Source organism: Haemaphysalis longicornis, unplaced genomic scaffold, assembly GCF_048455015.1.
Source record: "Haemaphysalis longicornis isolate Haplotype H1 unplaced genomic scaffold, Haemaphysalis longicornis Haplotype H1 scaffold_1, whole genome shotgun sequence".
NCBI lineage: Eukaryota > Metazoa > Arthropoda > Arachnida > Ixodida > Ixodidae > Haemaphysalis > Haemaphysalis longicornis.
The window spans coordinates 199,446,127-199,458,968 of NW_027526203.1; the positions used below are offsets into that span (position 1 = coordinate 199,446,127).

The window sequence follows — 12,842 nt, forward strand, 5'->3', positions numbered from 1 at the left end:
ACGGATATATCGAATTATTGTTTATATCGAACTGTCTGAACATCCCCTTGAAAATCCCTTGCAAAAGTATAGCGCTGTTACACGCGTGTATCGAACTCTCGGTCACGGGCACATTCGGTATATCGAACGCTGCGCCCCAAGCGCCCCTGCAAGTGCGCTTCTCCTTACGGGGTGGATGTGATGATGATGGCAACTTCTCCTGCCGCGCTCGGTTTCTGGCATTTTTCTGCATGCTTGAGCGTTTTTCAGTGGTTGATCGCGCTGGGGGACCCATGTACCCGGTTACGTATTTTTGTCCACGGCCCACGTTTCGGAGCCATGGTAACGTAAAAACGGAATACTTTGGATTTAGAACAGCCTTGTGAACTTATGATGCACAAGAAGCAAGCGAATCTTACAGATTATTTTTATGTTGAAGTGTCGTCATCGTAGCAGTGTGGCTTTGAATTTACCGTGCTGTGAGGAACAAATCGGTGAGGTACAACTTGTAGCGACTTTCAAAAGCTCTCAGCCATGTGCGGAGTTTTCAGATATGCTTGAGACAGGCATACTACATATTTCGAATTATCGATATATCGAACTATTTCGTGATCCCCTTGGAGTTCGATATATCCGTGTTCGACTGTATATATATAATGTTTACGGAATGTACAATGACCGCTTCCCCATTATTTGGAATTTGCAAGCTAAGAATTAGATTTTGGGGTTTCCGCGAAAATTATTTCGACCAGTTATGTACGACTAGAACAGTAGACAAATCACGTGCTAAAAAACATCCACGTAATGTTACTGCTAAAAACGAAAAAAAAAGCATCCTGCCATTTCCTACTCCTACAGTATGTTTTATTTCCTACGTGTCTTGCTATACCTGCCGTATTTTCTCAGTTACTAAAACGTCCGCGAGCAAATTCAGCACCGGTCTCCTCTGAAGTATATCTCGTAGCAAACTTTACATGGACAGGCGCTTGTGTGCGTCACACCCTGTCATAAGCCACAAAGCGGACGCGAGGCGCCCAGGCAGGGAGCCGGACCCAAAGGCATTTTGGTCACATCTCTGAAAATGCTACCCTCCTAGGCCGAAGGTGTATCGAAATGCTTTGTGAATCCAGCCCCTGGTGTTTACAAACTCCCCTTATTAGCCTGTGTGCAGTCAGCGTATCCCGTCAAATCGACATAAATCGCCTGAAGGATGGTCGGTTCAAGAGAGGCTGTTCATTGGCCAGGAGAAGTAGAGAATTGATTCGGCTTATCGCTAGGAGGCGGCTTCATAAGTTTGCCTCAGACTGAAGCACGTTGCTTGACGAGACCTAAGCACACCAGCGGTAAACAGATACTGCGGGACGGCGGCTGACTAGAGATTTCTCAAGGTGCAAAAAAATATAAAACACAAAAACTGCGATCCTAATGCATTCTAAAGCTTACGAGCCACAGTATGCCGTAAACCTGGGCATACTATGCCAATGCTTATGGCGAAACTATGCAGCGTAAGAAAGACGCCCTCATAGCCTGAAACTGAGTGTCATAGCGACGGTATTAACTCTATAAAAGTGACGCACCCAGCTGGCGCTTTGCAAACAGCCATAGATTAGGTCAGTGGACGTGGACACACACAGCTAGAAAGCCCACACTCACTGATTGTCGTCAGGATTCCTGTTCCGGTTTGCATGAGCCGTGTGGAGGTCAAACATTTTCGTATCGTCTAAAGTCGAGCTCCATTAACAAAAAGTGACAGCCTGTTGCATTTGGCATCAGTGGCTGGGCCAATAGACCATACTTTGTGATCCCAAGGCAGTTCTTCTTAGCCTGCGAAAAAGGGTACGTATTTATTTCCATTACTTCACGCGGAAACCCACCTGCATCGCAGGACATAGCAAAGAGGGGTCTGGACATACGGCATTACATGGGAGCTAAAAATCGACGACGCTTCCTGTGAGTAGTCTCCAAAATCACTGGAAGGCCACTTTTTATTGCGAAAACAAACTTCCTCGGCTCTTCCGCTTCACGAACACCTCTTTAAGCACTCGAGGCGTCACTAGGGTACTTGTCAAAGATTTTGACGCGTACGTGTACGCACGTTATCAGTCCACTTTGCTGAAAAAAAAAAAAAAGATGCAGCATAAACAGACCTACACCCCTTTGGACCAATCACGAATCATTAAACCAAACAGTAAATCATTGAAGATAGTCAAACATGTTTTACAACAATCGTTCGTTCCGGAGGGACGCAACAGCATCATTTTCAGAGTGCACGCTACGTTCAAGGGTGCAATAGGACAGTACTAGAGCGTGGTTTTACAGCTCCAAGCATTGCCGCCAAGAGCCAACTTGTCTTTATCCCTCCCTAAAATGTTATTATTATTATTACTATTATCCTCATCATCATTATCATCATCGTTTAATGGCGCAAAGCCAACGACAGCTTGGGGATACTTATGAATGACCTCTTTACTGCTTTACCGTGTAAGCGTCTCCTTCGCTTTCGTACCTTCGTCTTCCGGCGCGAAACACTTCAACAGGCAGACGGTGACACGCCACCGATTCCCCGGAATCCACACGGCTGGGTGACCTCTTCTACTCACGTGCCGCTACGTTCACTGGTCAGGCGACATGCGCTGGTTTAACTTTTTCCCCTCTCCTGGCAGTGTGCGGAGACAGCGCAGTGGCAACGCACCGGGCTCCCACTGTGGATTCAAATTCCACGCGAACTAAAATGTGTTTTTATTTATATACTTATTACGGCTGCGGCTATTTTCTTCGCCGCGCACAACAACGGTTTCAGCGCCCTGGGAAATTTAAAGCTTTCTCCTTAAAGCTTCCTCGGAGTCACCGCATACGAGCCATTTGAAAGTTTAAGCACTGCATCCGACGGAGACGACACACGGCAGTTAGCTGCGAAGTTGTTGATGTCGTACATAGTTAACTAGCGCCGAAGCTTGCGCGAGGAAAAATAAAACAGCGCAGCCAGACAAGGACGAAACAGGGAAGGAACACCGCTGCGCTGTTTTATTTTTCCCGGTGTCGCACAATTGACTACTCTGATCAGAATTGCAACAAAACCTGCTGCTACGATTGCCGAGCCGACGGGTCACGAAGAAGCAAACAACAGCGAGCACGAGCTTTCGGTCAATCCAAGAAGCTGAGTGGGTTACCAGAAGCGCCGCAATCAGCTTTCTGCCACGTCCCGCGGAATGTGAAGAAGGCACACCTGGCGGCGGCATCACACTGGAAACGACAGCCTTGCGGAAGACGTGGAGGACGACGACGAAAAGGCCGCAGTATGAATAGCGATGCGTGTCGAGCGAAGCGCAGAGTAAGGAGGCTCCGGGACGGCGTGACGATAACGAAAGAAGCGCACGCAGCCCAGCATGGCGATTTGCCATCACGCCCTCATCATGCACTGCAGCAGGAACGAAGCGATTCGATAGAAAAGAACCACGTTCCGCGGGGTCACATCCACGCCAGCCGCGAAAGCAGACGTCTAGGCGCGACGCGGGCCGCAGTTCGGTTTGTTATAAGGGCCATCAATCCGCTATATGCAGCGCAGATATATAAACGAATAACGCTAGTTTTTCTCCTTTTTTTCTATCTTACTATACTCGCAGATACACACACACACACACACACACACACACACACACACACACACACACACACACACACACACACACACACACACACACACACACACACACACACACACACACACACACACACACACACACAACCCGCCGCGGTGGCTCAGTGGCTAAGGCGTTGCGCTGCTGAGCACGAGATCGCGGGTTCGATTCCCGGCCGCGGCGGCCGCTTTTCTGATGGAGGCGAAAAGCAAAAACGCCCGTGTGTACGAGATTTCGGCGCACGATAAAGATCCCCAGGTGGTCAAAATTAATCCGGAGCCCTCCACTACGGCGCGCCTCATCGCCTGCGTTGCGTCGGCACGTTAAACCCTACAATCAATCAAATCAACACACACACACACACACACACACACACACACAAACCCGACACGAAAACAAAAGCAAAAATTGCAGGCGAACGACGAGTAAGGTCATTTGCGCCCGGAAGGGCCCAAGGCTATAAGCAAAGAGAAAATGCGCGGCCTAATTCTGCATCGCTCCCATGCGCACTGATGGGAGGTAGTTGAAGAAAAGACGGGGTCTTCCTTCGTCTGGCGCCTAGCGGGGTTCGTTTTTGTTCGTCGTAAGAGAAATTGCCTTAGGCAAATATGTACATCGTGGAATGTATTTTTACGTATGACCAGAACCCAACAAAATGGGTACGTGGGGCAACGATTGGTTCTGGGAGCACGCTAATGGCCTCTGCTTTTCTCCCCCAAACACACAGAATTAGTTATGCAACAACCTGGGACTTTTTTTTTTCTTTTCCTGTAGTAACTGCTGAGATTTTGCATAAGTGCAGCCTACAAAGAAGATAATATACGCAAGCCGTGAGTAGGCTGCCCGACTAAAAAAATCCCGGGCCACCTCCACTAACGTGAACTCTAGGGAGGCGCCAAGCATGCAGTGTGCGCCAGCGATTCCCGCAGCGAAATTGCTCCTAATGGGAAATAAGAGACAAAAGACGATTTTGTTTCAACTATATACCTATGTACATTTATTATATATAGTCAGCAATCGCGTAGCTAATCTCAGTCAATATGCGATGAACCGAATTTAAGCAATTAAATGAGACAAGACGGGCCCGTATGTCGTCTTCGTGTCAGACGCCTCAGCATGTTAGGAAGTATGCTTTACAGGAGAAACCCGGGCGTTTACAGGAAGGCGTACAGGGAGTCCTTCCATCAAGATTTAGTATAATTATATCGTCGGTTGCGTGGTTTAGTTTTGTTTACGGCGACAGCCGTACGGTTTTCCGCGCGTGTCCGCACCAGAGTGCCGCACAAGTGTGGCAATTTGGTAGCGCAACCGCTCGCCGGCGTGCAAACTTGGTAGCGTGCAAGGGGCTGATAGCAGCGGTTCTCTAGAATTCAGAACGGTCAACATAGCTTCGAAAGAATTTGCGATGGGGCATTGCAGCCAACGCAACAGTACCAAAAAAATTTCCATGGGAGTCAAGGCAAACATTTTAAGGCAACAGTTCCAAGGTCAACGCAACGGGTCTCCAAAAAAAACGTAGCGAGAAGGATCGAATAGGTTGCCAATGGCGGTGCACTGGTCTGGATTCCCAGCAGCCGAATGCAGCACAGTGGCCAAGAAATGAGCACGTCACGTCAGGCGCGGTACATGGGTGTATATCGTGTGTGTTGAAGCTTCAGTGATTTGAACAGGCAGGACGGCTGCAATACCATGTCACGAAGTGCTTCGCGCAGCCGCCGGAGGATCAACCATATTCACGCAATGACCCAGGTGTTCACTGGAAGCGTTGTTTTCTGCAATAATAGCTACCAAGTTTCTTCTTTTTGAGCTGCGTCCTGCAAGTCGCACCTGAGAGAGAGAGAGAGAGCAAGAGAGAGAGAGAGAGAGAGAGAGAGAGAGAGAGAGAGAGAGAGAGAGAGAGGGCTAATTTATTTTAAAACTACCGATTGCGCAAGGGCAATAGTGTTAGTGTTCACGAGTGCAATGCTGTTTCCCCAGGAAGGGACACAGTTTTTCTTGTTGTAGAGAGGGGGCTATGTCCCGAGTGATGGTGGCATATGAACAAATGCCCACGCGCAAGCCAGTCATCATCTACTGCTCTTCCCATCAGCTGAAAAAAACAAAGCACACATGGGAGCCAAACACGAAAGCGAGAGTCTATCCAGGATCTGTCGCAGCCTGCAACACTTGCGTTCACGCAGTGATGTGCAAGTCGATGTTTCATCAGCCCTTCACTATTGGTGGCCAGCAGAAGTGCCCACTGAAATAAGTGTCGACAAAATCGTGTTAAGCAGCAGTCGTACCGCGTAATTGTACATGCCTGAGAAGGAACATTTTTGTGCAGTGCACGAAATCGTTATGTAACAAATCCTTATGGCTTCTCTTGGCGACCGACAGGCAGACTTCGGTACGACCAAAAATTATTGATTTTGTTTTGTATTATATAAACGCCGTCACCCACACTTGACGTCACCGCTCCCCCCAGGGTCAGCGTTCCCCATGGCTGGAGTGCGCCTGTTCAGCTCACGTGCCTTCACGTGTTCTCCTCACGCGCCCCGCGAGGCTCTTCGGTGTCACCCGCTGTGGCCCCAGCAAGGCCGGACTTTCCTCCTTGTGAAGTATATAATGCTGCCGCATTAAAAACTGTGCCCTGCTCGTGACGGGCTTGTTGCATGCGCTCGGTGTATCGTGCATAATCTTTATCTGCTCCAGCAGCGCGATACAGCTGTTCACGTTGCCGCTGCCCTTACTCTTGTCGCCATATTTGGATACGCTCCTCTTAAATATGTATTCCTTGGCAATATGCATACAATAAAGATTATCAGGATCATTTACATACAGAAAGTGTCGCGAAATGATATATGGGAGCGCATATGGTATATATGGGAAAGGCCAATACGGCGCCAGAGCGTCTGCTTCATTTGCATAGGCACAATATAATCCGCCGCAGAGCTCGCCGTTTCATTTCAGTTATGCGATCACAAGGCCATCATCACCTCCTCGTACGTCAAGCTACGCGTACCAGCTGACGATGGTAGACATCAAAGCGTAACGTTATAGCCTAAAGTCAGGCTGGTGCGCACCCGCGCCCCACCCCATTTTCCAGTGCCCGGCAAGCAGTTTGGCCGTGTAGCAACGGCGACGTTGTTGATAAGGCTTTATGTTATGTAACTGATGTACTGTGTGGTGTCAAAGGCCCAGTCAGCTGGCTTTCAGTGCCGCCTCTCGCCTTGGTACCAAGACAGACCGCTATTGAACATTGTTTTGTCAATAACCAATGAACAACAACATCCATGAAACACAGGGAGATAGGGTAGAAGCGCCTTCGCACTTCAAGGCTCCCAATCGTTAACTGCCGAGTTTGAACACCAGCTAGATAGACATTTTGCTAAACAGCAACAAGCTGAGAGCATGGCGACAAAAAAAAAAGGGGGGGGGGGGGGGGGGGGTGAAAGCTGCCCTTTACCGCAGAAATGAGGAAGCAAAGGCAGTGAGCAAACAAGCAAGCCAGCAAGCGAACGCTCTGGTTACTGTGTGGCTGAGGGCGCGTCAATCATTGACACAACGCGGAGGTAACAAGCCAGAAAGTAACTACAAAGCTGGAAAACAAAAGCCAGCGGGTTTTCGGATACGCTGTCCGTCCTTGGCCTATCCCCCAACGTGCGTATGCGCGATCTGTCGGCATGCGGGTATGGATGGGTACGGGAATGTTTCATTGAACTAACTCCATGCAGGTGGTCACACAGATTACAACGGCCTGTATGATTTTCTTGCGAGTATCGCGTTTTCACTTGGGGTAAACTTACACGCCAAGGATGAATTATTCTTCCTTCTTCCACTTACACCGATTCAACCCCCCCCCTTTCCCCCTTCTGCTCCATAAGAGCAAGGGATTGTGGCCGTGTGGTGGATCTCGATTCCTCCCTAGGAAGCAGTGGGCCGTGCGTTCGAGTCCTGAACTGACAAGTGCGCTTTAGCTTGCAAACCAATGCTGAAAACTGCTCACGCACGCACACACAGGCAGAAAACAGCTACGAAGATTGATTGGTTGGGTGCTGCTAACGGCGGCACCTCATCTCATCATCACTGCCCACCCTCATCTCAGTGACGGTAGAGTTAGCTGAGAGCTCATTCATAGCGTTACAGCGTAACTCTTTCGATGCCCCCCCCCCCCCCCCCCCCCCCCGACTGACCGGGCGTAATTTGATCAACTGCCACATGGCGATCTCCACCGCTCTCACCAAGCGCCCTCCACTGGTATAAGCTCTCCACGCGACTTGGTGCCCTGAACCTGCGTAGTAAGGATTGGCTTTGCGCTATCGATTTGCCCTGACATTACCCCGATTATACGGCTGATCCTCCAAAGGTAAGCGCGTTTGGTCTCCCGATTTCACGCTCATTGCCTCCACTCATTACTCTGATTACCGATCCCATGATTATATCAATTTTCAAAGGGTAACCCTTGCTGACTACTTCGATAACCATACTGATTACTAGTGTTGGCGACCTTATTAGACTAGTCCCACCATTTGCTTCTCCAGTTTACGCGCTCCACGCATAGGCAATTCCTTGTCGAGCTTAAACTTGACGTTCTTATTCGGCCAAGAATTCAGTTTGGAGCATGTTGTTTTAATTTTTTTTTCCTGTTCCATAATTTAGCTGTAACACTTGTGCAAAACTAAAGCTTCTTTTTTTTCAGTCATTTTCCCGATTTTTCCTTCCATTTCAGCCTACTTTGAGAGAATCAAGAAAGGCTGGAAGTGTCATTGCAAGCTCAGAAATTACATCTCCGGCGTTCGTGACGCTGCACATGAGGACGTGTTTTACGAAGTGCTTCATGTTGCGTCCCCCTCGTAAGAGGCACATTTCCCACGCGGGTTCGTTAAGAAATGTCTTTTAACGCCGTCCAAAGCGGGTACTCACGTCTGATCTGCGCAGCTAGAGCATTCTCACAGCCCGAACAATCTGGAACAACCATTTAACGCTGTATAGTTGATCTCCGAAGCAAACCACCAGGAGCAACCTCATTTCCTGGCCCTCAAAAAAAGAAAAAAGAAAGTCGCCGAGTGCCGAAAATGAAGCGTCTACCTGGAGTGATAGGTCAACAGGACAGGAAGGAGAACGGTGAGCCCACATCCCTAGCATGGTACAAGAAGCTTTAATTCAGTGTTAGCTAATCCCCCACGTAAGTGTGTGCCCCGAAGGACGACGTGCAGCAGTTTTGTCCTCTTGCCACCAAACGTCCCCGTGGCGCTTGACTCGCAGAACTGGCCATAGCGTTTTATTCTTCGCGTCGTGAAAAAAAAAAAAAAAAGCGTCCACCCACGCATGCACAACAAAATTTGGAGAGAGAGAGAGAGAGAGAGAGAGAGAGAGAGAGAGAGAGAGAGAGAGAGAGAGAGAGAGAGAAGCTCTTTATTGAAGAAGGAAATGTAGAGAGGTTTGTCAACATGCGTACATCGACATGCTACGCTGCAGGAAGGGGAATGGGGAAAAGATAGCCGATTAGTAAGAAGAGGAGCACTAGGGAGGAGTATTATGCGCAGATCCAGTCTACGCGTAATAATAATAATAATAATAATAATAATAATAATAATAATAATAATAATAATAATAAACAGTCACAGGGTGAAATGACTGCGAGCATCACCGGGACCGTTATTCTGACAAAGTGGACAACCGCCAACCGCGGCCGCAACGAAGTTGTCGGTGGTGACAAGACTTCGAGTCACGCCAGAACTCGGACGTGGGAGAAGGGGAGGGTCACAGCCAACCATCCTGTCACTTGCTTTCTCGCAGCTTGCAAGCACCAATAGCTGAGATTCAGTCTCGACGTACCACGGCAGTTGCAAGAACCGGCCGGCACGGATCAGCCGAGGCGCTTGCCCCGCGTCGGTCGCGTCCTCGCAGTGCTGCCATCTACGGCGAGATCGGGAAAGCGGCCGGGCTCCCCGCACAGCTGCTGCTACGCCGACAAGCGTGGGCTGGTGTGTGCGTGCGCGCGACTCGAGCCAGCCAGGAGGGCTCTACAGCCGAAGCTCGCGGTGGTGGTGGCGGCGGCGGCCATATCGATTTGCAATCGATGCTCGATTAGATTAAGGGGCTTCGAAGGGAGCCGCACGCCACGCTTTCCCCGGCGCAACCCGGCGTTTTCAGCCTCTCCGTCGTACAAGCGATTGGGCAAGAATAGCAGGCGGCTGCTAAGCTAGCTAGAAGAGCCGGCCGGAGCGCTCGTTTCCGGGCGAAGACCGGGAAACCGTGCTAGGAGCCAAACAATCGTCGGTCCGCGCCGAGGAACGCTGGCTTTACAATACGCACTCAGCCACGGCCCGGAGTCGCAGGCTAAAGCGGAGTTGTGCACCGAGAAGGCTCTGCAATCTCGCAACAGAGAACGGCGGCTGTTGCTCCACAAAGCGGATCCGAACGTGAAGCCATATTAAGACTAAAAGCGTCAAATAATACGCGCAATGACGGTTCAGCAGAGACTTCACTCGGGAACAAGAACGGCAATAGCTCATGTACGGTATCAATCCGCCTAAGCGACGGACCCGGATGTCAACGGGAGCGCGCTTTTTGAAAGGGGATTGCTATGAATGCGTGATATCGTCTGCCTTTTCTCGTGTAGTTTGTTTGTCGTTGCTGCAGTAGTTTATCAGCGCATTAAGCCCAAAAAAATCACGTAAACAGTTCGTGCCATGTTCAAAATATTCCCAGTAACGCACAACTTGCGCCCCGCGGAGTACGTCCGGCTGCGGTGATGAAGCACAGCGGTAGCTTCCGTTGCCGTTCTTAAGTTGTACCCGAGTATAGCATTATAATGACATCCTGGTATACACGTAAGAAGTACCTAAGCCTATACGAGACCAAACTCGGTGTCACTGCGCTTCTTTGCTAAGAAAGCCACCGCCACGCATGCATACGGATCTTTTTGTAAAGCCCGAAGGATGAAGTCTGTACGTAGCTGGGAATGAAATTTCGGGTTGCAGGGCATGAACCGCCAATGCACAGTCAACAGGCTGTGCGGCGAATATTTTGAAATGAATGATCCTGCCTTTCGTAGTTCCGAAGGAAACCTTCGTACAAGCCAAGTGAAGGCCAGCTCGGTGGAAGCGTGCAAACGTAAGAATAACCCGAGATGTAACTGACTAGGTGCTAAACCAGGGGACAAGTGCAGAGCCTGAAAATCAAGGCGGCGACTTCTGAGTTCCACTGACCGCTCTGCCCAGGTTTATCCCGTTTCTTACAAGCTCTATGCTGTTTTCAAATGAAACTACGTACATGTATAGCTACTTTTACTCTATGTTACATGCCGTGCCGAAGCAATGGGTGTAGGCTGTTTTACTGCTGCGTTAATAAGCCAAGCAAGCAGAAGTGATGTCAATGCCCACGTAACAAGAGGAAAAAAATGAGATAACAAAACACCTCGCTAACACGTTTTAGGGCGGGATAACTGGTTGTTGCTTTGATTGGAAAAAAAATATTAACGAAACTAGAATTATAAACTTTCCGCACGCAAGTTTGGGAAGACCGCCTTCAAATGAACTTTTATACTGATCAGAAATGGTCAAGCTCTGTGGAGTAGTTTCCAATAAACCCCCTTACGGCATCCAAAAGCTGTCTGTACCTATGGAGGAGTTTGGGAAAGCCGTTCGTCCGCAGTTCACGGTGTTTGAATACAGTTTACAATGCAGACACTTGTCAAAACTACGCCACAAAATTGCATCTCTGCGATAAAATTCCTTGTGACGCCCACTACGTGAGACGAAATCTTCCTCTGGCCTCCAGATGTCTACCAAAGGGAGCGGAGGAAGCGGGCGCGGAGAATGGCCCCAACCTGCTACCAGCTAAAGCTCATCATTGCCCCCATAGGTCATCCATCGTGCGAAAAATTCCCGAATGCTAAGGGGAAAGTTTTTCCCGAGACAACCCGAATAGTGCACAGCTCATCAGAGGCACGTCCAGTTTGTTCGCGAAGAATGGGAGAGAGCATCAGGAGCCCGATTCGGTCGACCTGATAGCACCAGCACAATTTGGGGCGCCGAACTGCCGCATGATGCTGGCGCCTGGGGATATGATTTGATAATGGATCGGTGAGCTCAACGAACTAAGATAAAAAATTAAAGCCGTTCCACTCAATGTGAAAGCTGTAGGAAGGGCAGAGCAGTGATTGGCTATAATGGGCTGTAGCGCCGTCATCCGCTCACTGCTACCACCCAATGCAATTCAAATTTCCCGCCTCCGCAGTGCTCGCGCGCCCCCTTCCTGAAACTGCGCCAGCGGGAGTTCTGTTCTTTCTGTGCTCGCTTTTCCTCGCGCACGTGGCGGCGTTGCACTGCCACTTTTTTTCGCTTGCTGTCGTAAAAACCAACCCAACCCGCGTTCCGAACTAAATGGACGCGGGCGCTGGGGGTTAATTACGTATATTTTGCCTCAAATGTACCTGCAGTTTTGTTTGCGCTAAACAACGGGGACATATAGGACAAGCGCCAGCGGTTCACGAGTTTCGAACGCTTATGACTAAATAAACCGCTTGGCTTTCGAAGCCTCTGTGGGACGCCGCGAGGACAGAACGCCGTGTGGCTCTACTTGGGTCCAGCGAGCGAGCTACGACGACAAGGCGAGCCCCTATAGTGCTCTGTACTTAAAAAAACAGAAGGCAACAAAACTAAGGAAGAAGGAAACGGCGCTGTGAATTTCACACTGCCATCGAGACCTTAAGCGCTGCAATGTCATCGCATTACTCATCGGCCACGGTCACCTGCCGCGCAAGGTCTCAGCAGGCGAGCCCGAGGTAGGCCACAGGACAACCGCAGTCATCGGCCTGGATGGCCAACATGTGCTGCCGCTGCTCCTTCACCAGCCTCACTCTTCCCTTCCTACCACGCGAAAACTTTCTGCACGGCAGTGGAACACAGCCAAGAAAAACAGCCACAACCGCAAGCCCGGCTGCTCCTTTTTTTTTTTTTTTCTTGAGAAATGCAGAAAAGCCGCCGCTTCGCCGTTAGCTTCAGCGAGCCCGTTTTATCCGACGGACGCGTTGACGCTATCCAGAGTCAGGAGCCGGGAAAAAGATGGTTTTACCGCCTTTCCAAGCGGAGCGTGACGCCCCGTTTCGCAAGCTGGCCAGAGTTACTTTCGAGCAGTGTTACACAAGGTAGACTGGTGAACCATAGTGCACACTAGGAATGAGTGCGGATAGAGCGCTGCCTTTAAGTGCTGGAATAATTAAGTACAGGCTATTATATA

At 49.7% G+C, this 12,842-nt stretch overlaps 1 protein-coding gene across 1 annotated transcript in view; it reads right to left on the reverse strand.

Annotated features, from left to right (window-relative positions):
* The window catches only part of LOC144141166 (uncharacterized), a 204,317-nt gene that overhangs the window by 78,002 nt on the left and 113,473 nt on the right, over positions 1-12,842 (reverse strand). The window contains 1 exon segment of the mRNA XM_077672720.1: positions 1,633-1,803. Coding sequence (XP_077528846.1) covers positions 1,633-1,688 — 56 coding nt within the window. The 5' untranslated portion in view covers positions 1,689-1,803.